Raw genomic sequence first — 10,004 nt, 5'->3', positions numbered from 1 at the left:
TTCCTCCATACAACCTTATCATGATTACTGAATTCTTGTTTCTGGGCTTCTCCAATCTCTAGGAAAAGCAGCTTGTGTTTTTCAGGTCAGCTTTTTCCTGAAGCTAAACACCCATGAAAAGTTCCCTGGTCACTGAACTCTTCAGCTCCCTGAGTAAAAGGAAAGCATTTCTGGGGTTCCTCTGTGACTGGCATCTGGACGTGATCCTATTCCCTTTTCTTCTCCAGTCTTTCCCATCATTTCTATAAATATAAGGTTTCTATATGTTTATAAATATAGGGATGCTTCTGTCTCTGCTAGTCCAAGTTGTCTTTGATCTCTCATAATTCACTCCTCTTTGGGGGCAGGGAAATGGGGGATAGAGTGAGGGTGACCAACCTAGTGACTTCTATGTTTATTCTTGATAATAAGAAAGTAGGAATTTGGGAGCAGGGGCACTTGAGGTAGGAGATTTTTTTTTCTATTGTAGGTCCCCAGCAGTTGCCAGGTCCTTAATGAGTCCACAGGGAGCTATGAAGAGGAGACCAGAAAATTCTCTATATGAATGACCTGATTTCTTCAACCTGGGCATAGAGCTTCAAAGTCATTGTCCCAGATCTGGTAGTCCTCACTAGATTCTATTAAATAATTTGGGTGGAAGAGTCTGTGTCAAATGTAGTATAGTAATGACTCACCAGAGTCATAGTAAGAAAATTACTTATAAAGGCTTTGGTACCAGAGTGGAGAGGGAGGCAAAAGAAAAGTCCATTAATGATGTTCATTGGGACAAGAGTTTGGAGGAATGCCTGTGGAGAGGAGACTGAAGGGACCGTGCACAAGGAAGTAAGGTGAGGCTAGAAGAATGTAGTATATGTGAAATGATCTAGGTCCCCTTCATTGGGGCTGTATGTCCTGGAGTATATGGAAGCACCCCCTGGAGCATATGGAAATTGGATATTCTTATGGAGAATTTTAGTTGGAAGATCCCTGGAAGAGATAGAACAGAAACTGAAAGATAGGGCACCAATGCCAATGATATGATTTGAGGTGGGACCTGAGACATGGTCTTGGAGTTCTTTATTTGGAATAAATGATGAAGATACTTTTAAGGAAATGGAACATGAGTCCTGACCATGAGGAGTAGGACAGTAAAACTCATACCTGAGTACTGGTCTATTCATTTAATTTCAGATCTCCTCTGATCTGTGATCTGCTTTTCCATGGTCATTGAGCAAATAAGGGGAGGAAATCATGTGATAGTGGGTAGTGGAGAGATGCATAAAGTACTTAAAGAAAACTAGAGGATTAGAGGGGTCTGGATGATAATGGGGCCGAGACAGGGAGTGGTGAAACAGGAAGGCAAGAAAGGAAGAAATGTAGAGGGAAATCAGGAACTATGCCAATCCTAATTCTGTGTCCCTCTTAAGAATCTCTTCTGTATCCAGAGGTTACTATGTCCCTTTTCCTTCTTCTATTTCATATCTTCTCCCATCTTTCAGGCAAGTTTCCTTATTAACCTCTTTTTTTCCATTGCATCCTCTCTTATTGTCCCTTTTCTTCCAAATCATCTCAAGGTTATTGGTAAAACTTCAAAGTCATTCTCAAATAACTCCATTCTCAAACCTTTTTGATGTTCTGCTGGTCTGGAGCTGTGGAGGTCTGGATAGTGTCTGGAATTTATATATCACAGGAGCAGAAACTTGATAAGCAGCACCTAGATGGTTTCCCCTGATTTGGCTCATATTACCAGGATGTGAATTTTAGTTAATATATGATACAATTTGTAAATTATGCTCCTTTGCTATTTGGGATGGTTTGTATGTGACTTCTGTGTTCTTCTTTGCAATCTTATTTCCTGCTATTGCTCCTTTATAGTGGCTACTTAAAAACTTATTATACTAGCTAGACGGGGAATGAGCGGTCAAGGGGACCAGGATTAGATGCAATATTAACACACAAAAAAGAGTGATGAATATTTTAAGCAGATAGATTTCTTTTTTAATACCATCATCTTTTATCAACTTCCACTAAAGTTCTCCTCTGATGCTTCCTTGGAGCATGAAAATGACCATATGTTCTTAAACACTATGTCAGTTCAATGTAAATTCAGGTTATGGGCTAAGTGATGGACTGTACATCTATCATCAGAAAGAAATCCTGCATAACTCTTGAAATCAAGTCATAGAGTGATTCTATGCAGAGAATGTTCACATTTACAAAATCACTGCTCCTTGAAGCTCTGAAGTATTAAAATTCTTAGCATATAACCTTTTTTTCTTGGGCTCACTGGATCAAAAGATTTAATTATTTTCATAACTTGTCATGTAATAGGAAATACCCCATAAGAGCTTCATTAGGAGAAAAAGAAATAAGGCTCTGATAATCCCCATGTACTGCCCTGGTCAGACCTGTTCAGCTCTGGCACTATAATTAAGGAAGGAAATTAATCAGTTGGAGGATATCCAGGGATGAGCTGGTGGTAGTGAAGGACCCTCATGGGATTAAGAATGATTGGTTGAAGGAACTGAACACAGTCTGGATCAGTGAAAACTTGGGGAGGTGGGTGGGACAAGACATATGTTTTGATAATTACTGCATTATTTATATGGTTATAAATAGTTTTGATTCTTTCTTCTGAGAACTGCCTGTTCATATCCTTTTTTTTTGCTAGGCAATGGGGTTAAGTGACTTGCCCAGGGTCACACAGCTAGTAAGTATTATGTGTCTGAAGCCAGATTTTAACTCAGGTCCTCCTGAACCCAGGGCCAGTGCTCTATCCACTGCACCACCTATATGCCCTTCTTGTTCATATCCTTTGACCATTTAATAATTGGGGAATGACTCTTATTTTCATAAATTTGACTTGCTTCCCTATATATTTGAGAAAGGAAGTCTTTATCAGAGGACCTTGGTATACAATTTTTTGAATTCATCTGGAAAGACAAATGCTAAAAGATATCAAGGGAATGAATGCAAAAAAATGCAAAAGAAAGTGGTCTAGCAGTACCAGATCTCAAACTGTATTATAAAGCAGTAATTATCAAAGCAATCTGGTGCTGCCTGAAAAATAGAGTGGTGGATCTGTGGAATAGATTTGGTACAAATTATATTATAGTAAATGACCATAGTAATTTAGTCTATAAAAAACTCAATGTTTCAAGCTTTTGGAACAACAGCTTATTATTTGACAAAAACTTCTGGGGAAAACTGGAAAAGAGTATGGCACAAACTAGGTATAAACTAACACCTCTGATACCATATACCAAGATAAGGTCAAAATGGGTACATGATTTACACATAAAGGGTGATACCATAAGCAAATTAAGAGAGCATGGAATAGTTTACCTGTCAGTCTTATGGATAAGGGAAGAATTTTGGACCAAAGAAGATATAGAGAACATTATAAAATGTAAAATAGATAATTTTGATTATATAAAATTAAAAAGCTTTTGCACAAACAAAACCAATGCAACCAAAATTATAAGGAAAACAGAAAATTGGGGAAAAATTTGCAGCAAGTATCTCTGATAAAGGCCTCATTTCTCAAATACCTAGAAAACTGAGTCAAATTTATAAAAAATACAAGTCATTCCCCAATTGAAAAATGGTGAAAGGATATGAACAGGCAGTTTTCAGGCAAAGTAGTCAAAGCAATCTATAGTCACATGAAAAAAATGCTCTAAATCACTACTAATCAGAGAAATGCATATTAAAACAAATCTGAGATACCACCTCATGCCTATCCGAGTGGCTAATATGACAAAAGAGGAAAATGTGAGATGTTGGAGGGGATGTGGGAAAACTGGGACACTAATACACTGTTGGTAAAATTGTGAACTGATCTAACCATTCTGGAGAGCAATTTGGAACTATGTCTCACGGGCTATAAAACTGTGCACCCCTTTGATGTAGCAATACCACTGCTAGGTCTATATCCCAAAGATATTCAAAAAAGGGAAAAGGACTTATTTATACAAAAATATTTATAGCAGCTCTTTTTGTAGTGGTTAAGAATTGGAAACCAAAAGGATGTCCATTAATTGGGGAATGGCTAAAGGAGCTGTAGTATGAAATATTATTGTAGTAATATTATTGTAGAAATATTAATGTAGTAATGAAATATTATTATGCTATAAGAAATGACAAGCAGGATGATTTCAGAAAAACCTGGAAAGATTTACATGAATTGATAATGAAGTGGACAGACCAGAAGAATACTGTACATAGTAACAATAATATTGTTCGATGAAGAATTGTGAATGGCTTAGCTATTCTCAGCAATACAATGATCCAAGATAATCCCAAGGGACTAATGATAAAGCATAGTCTCCACCTCCAGGAACAGAACTGATATTGATTGAATACAGACTGAAGCATGCTGTTTTTCACTTTCTTTCTTTCATCTTTTTTCTTTTATTTGAATCATCTTATACAAAATGACTAATAGGGAATTGTTTTACATAATTGCACATGTATACCCTATATCTGACTGTTTACCATATCAAGGAGGGGAGGAGGAGTAGGAGGGTGGGATATAATTTGGAACTCAAAATTTTAAAAAAATGTTAAAAATTGGAAAAATTAAACTATAATACTACTCAAATTTTTTATATTAATTCATTGTCTATGGTTATCTTTAACAAAATATAATTTCCCTGATTATGTCTTTTGATTAGGTCTATTTTTGCTTTTGCTTTGTCTGAGATCATGATTGCTACCCCTGTCTTTTTTATTTCAGCTGGAGCATAATAGATTCTGTTCCAGCCCCTTATTTTACTCTCTGAGTGTCTTCCCATTTCAAGTGTGTCTCTTGCAAACAATATATTGTTGGATTCTGATTTCTAATCTGTTCTACTATTTGCTTCTATTTTATGGGTAAGTACATCCCATTTACATTTAGGGTTATGATTACTGTTTATTTCCCTCCATCCTATTTTCTTCTGTTTATCCTTCTCTCTCTCCTTTTATCCTGTCCCTCCTCAAAAATCTCCCTTTTATCATCCCTCTCCCTTCTCTTATCACCTTCCCCTCCTACTTTGCTGTTGGGTAAGATACATTTCCATACCCAACTGAATATGTATTCATATGTATACCCATATATGCATATATATATATATACATATTGTGTATATGTGTGTGTGTATTCTTCCCTCTTTGAACCAATGCTGATGAGAGTGAGGTTCAAGTATTGCCCACTACTACTAAGCTCATTTTCCCTTCCACTGCAAAAACTCTTCCCTGTGCACCTCTTTCATGTGATATAATTTTTTCTATTCTTCCTCTCCCTTCCCTGTTCTTCCAGTGCATTCTTCTTTCTCATCCCTTCATTTTTTGGAAATCTCCCAATATAATCAACTTAGACTGATGTATTCAATCTATGTAGTCTCTTTCTAACTGTCCTAATAATAATAAAGTTCTTAGGAGTTATATTTATCATCTTCCCTTATAGGAATGTAAACAATTTAACCTTATTAAGTCCCTTATAATTCCTCTTTCACTTTTACCTTTTTCTGCTTCTCTTGAGTCTTGTGTTTGAATGTCAGATTTTCTTTTTAGCTGTGGTCTTTTCATCAAGAATGCTTGAAAGTCTTCTATTTCATTAAATATTTGTTTTTCCCACTGAAGGATTATACTTAGTTTTCCTAACTAGGTTATTCTTGGTTGTAATCCTAGTTTCTTAGCCTTCTGGAATATCATATTATGAATCCTCTACTTCTTTAATGTGGAAGCTACCAAATTGTGGGATTTTGTAATTGTGGCTCCAGAATATTTGAATTGTTTCTTTCTGGCTTATTGCAATATTTTTCCTGGACCTGGGAACTTTGGAATTTGGCTATAATGTTCATGGGAATTTTTATTTTTAAATCTTTTAGGAGGTGATTGATGGATTCTTTGAATTTCTATTTTACCCTCTGGTTCTAAGATACTGGGGCAATTTTTTGGGATAATTTCTTGAAGTATGATTTTTTTTATCATAGCTTTCAGGCAGTTCAATAGTTCTTAATTTATCTATCCTTGATCTATTTTTCACATCAATTGTTTTTCTGAGTAATTTTGCATTTTCTTCTATTCCGCCCCATTCTTTTGACTTTATTTTATTCTTTCTTGATATCTCATGGAGTCATTAGCTTCCTCTTGCCCAATTCTAATTTTTACAGAATTATTTTCTTCACTGAATTTTTGTTCCTTTCCCCCCATTTGTCCTATTCTGCTTTTCAAGGAGTTCTTTTCTTCAGTGAATTTTTGTGCCTTTTTTTTACTAAGCTGTTAATTCTCTTTTCATGTTTTTTTCTATCACTCTAATTTCTTTTCCCAATTTTTGCTCTACCACTCATCTATTTAATTCTTTCAGAAATTCTTATGAGGCTTGTGTCCATTTGCATTTTTAAATTTAAGACTTGCAGCACATAGCTGTTTTTACATGTCTTCTGTGTTTGTGTCTTGGTCTTCCCTAACACTCTAGTGGATTTTTATGGTGAGGTTCTTTTTTGTTTGCTAATTTTCCTAGCCTATTTTGGCCTATTTTGTAACTTTGAACCAGCAACACAAAAAAGACTGAAGCTTGGGACAGTGCCTCCTTACCTCAAGGTGAGCAGAGCCAAATGTTAACATTAGGTTCCAAGAAAACATATGTCTTAAACAATGGATACACACACACACACACACAAACACACACATATGTATATATATATCTCCTGATATATATATATCTCCTGATATATATATATCTCCTGATATATATATATATATATCTCCTGATATATATATTTCCATATATATAATCATTGTTTAGGGCATATGTACACATGTACATATTTGTGTGTATTTATGACTAAGGATGAAAAGTAATTATGTGGATTGGGTAAATAAAAGAGATCCTGGGGGAGGTGAAGTGGTGTTTTTTAATTTTAAGTTGTTTTTTCTTAGCAACATTTGGAATATTTGGACCTTTGTGAGTATAAACTGTGTGATACCATTCAAGGTCATGGAGGTGGTGTGAGGAGATATATATATATATACATTGTATATGAGTCATAGTATTGTGCTGATTTAGAGCCAGAGGGCATGATTTCAAATCCTAGCTCTGCCATTTACTATCTGTGTGACCTTGGGAGGTCATATTACCTCTCTCAGCCTCAGTTTCTTATCGGTAAGATGAGATGGTTGGACTTGGTGGACTCTGACATCTCTAACAGCTTTGTCTTTATTTGGAAGGCCTCGTGTCTTGTGGAAAATGTTTTCAGCTCAGTTCTTAAGCATTTGCTAGGCTGAAACTAGTGGGGTCACCACAGACTATGTTCACCCTATCTGAGGAGGGACCTTTCCATAGAGATATCAGCAGGGCTAGATAAGAGAAAAGATCTATTTGACAAAGTTAACAAATCCATAAATATTTCTTCTCATACTAAGTTAGGTTGGAGTCAATGTTCTCCAAATTAGAAAGTCCAGCAGTGAGTCTTCTTTCTTTTTTTTTTTCTTTTTTTTTCCCCCATAAGGCTGTTTCTCTTCTCTTCCTCTTACTGTACATGTAAAGGTCACAGTGAAGATCATTCTCAGATCTGAAAAGCTCCAAATCCCAAACTCTGAGGCTCTCTCTTCCTGCTAATACCAAAGCCACCAAAGAAGATAAGTAAAATAAAGAAAAGTAGTCCATGTGGGTCTTTAATTTCTAAAACTGAATGAGATTAACTGCATGGTGGATTTGAATGATGATGGAGAAACTGGCTGAGCAATCAAACTATGTCCCAAGAAATGCTGATTCAATTGACAGTAAGAGGCATATCCTAGGTTGGTTTATTTGTGGCTATATTATATCTCTAGCTTTTCATTGTTTCTCCCAATCTCACCCTGCAAAGAATTCAAGGTAGGGCCAATTACCTAAATTGTTCAGAAAGAATACCTTCAGCTTCCAAGGTCCTCAGAATTGAAGATTTTCCCCTCACCTTTTCCCCCCTAGGACATTCCCAACAAAATGATTCCTCCAGCCAACCTTACCGTGGTTAAGGAGTTCCTGTTACTGGGCTTCTCTTATCTCCAGGAAAAACAGCTTGTGCTTTTCCCACTGTTCCTCTGCCTTTATCTGCTTATTCTGAGTGGGAATATCACCACAGTGACTGCCATCCTCCTGGAACACCGACTCCACATCCCAATGTACTACTTCTTAGGTGTCCTTTCTGTCTCTGAGACCTTCTATACCATTGTCATCCTGCCTAAGATGCTCCTCAACCTTCTTTCTGTGCTCAGGACTATCTCCTTCACCAGCTGTGCTGTCCAGATGTTTTTCTTCCTTGGTTTTGCTATCAACAACTGCCTGCTGCTTGGGGTAATGGGTTATGACCGCTATGCTGCTATCTGCCACCCTCTGCGCTACCCAATCCTCATGAGCTGGCAGATGTGTGGGCAGCTGTCAATCACTTGCGGCATTTTAGGTTTCGTGATCTCACTAATAATGGTTAACTTGGTCTTTAGTCTCCCTTTTTGCAATTCCAACAAAGTCAATCACTACTTCTGTGACATTTCACCTGTCATTCGTCTTGCCTGTACAGACTCAGACACTTATGAATTTATCATCTTCATCCTTGGAGCCCATGTGCTTGTGATCCCCTTTTTCTTCATTTGCATTTCCTATCTCTCTATTTTGAGAACCATCCTGAAAATTCCCTCAACTGAGGGGAAGAAAAAGGCCTTTTCTACCTGTGCTTCTCATATCACTGTGGTAATCATTCACTATAGCTGTGCCTCCTTTATCTACCTGAGACCCACAGCCAGCTATATTTCCAACAAGGACCGCCTGGTCACAGTGACATACACCATCATCACACCTCTGTTGAATCCCATGGTGTATAGCCTCAGGAATAAAGATGTACAACTGGCCATCAGGAAAGTATTGAGCAGGAAATTTTGCATGAAATGACACAATTTGATTGGTTTCTTTGAAAATTCAGTTTTGGTGCTGAGTATTCTCCCAAATTATACTTGTATTGCAACTCTACCCTTTGCTGCTATTGACAAATGTTAAGTGAAAGATTTTTTTTTTTTTTGCCAGGGTGGACATGTGGAAATGAATTTCCTTTGGGAACCTGGAATTCTGGATAACATTAAAAAGATCAAGGAGATTCAGGCATATCAGAGTCAGAGAAATTGGTCTTGGCAGGGACTGTGAGCCCAGCCAAGCTCACCAAGAAGATGGCCTGAAATAGTAAGGGAAAGCACTTTCTTGGGGACTTGGCTCAGGAAGGATGATGAATTAAGCCTGAGATGAAACAAAACATCAAGTGAGGTTCAACTGTGTTTTTGTCAGTGACACTATCATTCTCCCAGTATCTAGTCTCAGAGGCATCCTTGTCTACCTCTATTTCACTGCCTTACTTCCATAAGTCCCCAAAATTTGCTTCTTCATTTTCACTGTCTTTTGAGTGAATCCCTCTTTTCCAACACTATTTTTACCATTCTAATGATCTAACCCTCATAGTGACATGGTGGGACAATTACAAAAGTCTCTTGATTGATTCCTGGGCTTGCATTCTTTCCCTCATCCAATCAGTTGTTCACATGATTATTAGATTCATTTTACTAAAATACCATTGTTATCATATCATCTGTTTGAAAAAAAATTCCTCATGTTCTTTATGGCCTAGAAGATAAATTCCAAATTACTTTTTCTGACTTTGACACAACACCTAGCCTTCCTTTCCAAAAATTATTCATCGCTACTTCTCTTTTTAAAAGTCTTTCCTGAAGACCACATTGACCTTTCCTTTCTGATTAGTCTAGTCTGACTGAGCACTGTACCCAGAATATGACTTGCACTTCTTGCCTCCTTGGCTGTGTTCACACCATTTTCCTCACTTGGAATGCCCTTCACTCTGCTTATTGAAGTCCTGCTCATCGTTCAAGGTCCATTTCAAAGGCTACTTCTTTATGGAAGCTTTCACTGATCATCTTGTTATACAGGGGCCATCATACGGTTTCTGAAAGAAGTGTAATCACACTGACTCTTGTTTTCTTATTGCCCCTCCTGAGCA

The 10,004-nt window shown here is 37.1% G+C and overlaps 1 protein-coding gene across 1 annotated transcript; it reads left to right on the top strand.

Moving 5' to 3' along the window:
- Positions 1 to 750: 750 nt before the first annotated feature.
- On the top strand, positions 751 to 8,893 carry LOC114049429 (olfactory receptor 10R2-like). Its single transcript, XM_027870689.1, has 2 exons — positions 751 to 822; positions 7,937 to 8,893. The coding sequence occupies exons 1-2, from the start codon at positions 751 to 753 to the stop codon at positions 8,891 to 8,893; spliced, it is 1,029 nt and encodes a 342-aa protein (XP_027726490.1).
- Positions 8,894 to 10,004: the final 1,111 nt, after the last annotated feature.

The sequence above is a fragment of the Vombatus ursinus genome, unplaced genomic scaffold (genome assembly GCF_900497805.2).
Source record: "Vombatus ursinus unplaced genomic scaffold, bare-nosed wombat genome assembly UNPS02014798.1, whole genome shotgun sequence".
Classification (NCBI taxonomy): Eukaryota; Metazoa; Chordata; class Mammalia; order Diprotodontia; family Vombatidae; genus Vombatus; species Vombatus ursinus.
This window is presented reverse-complemented; position numbering and strand designations above follow the sequence as displayed.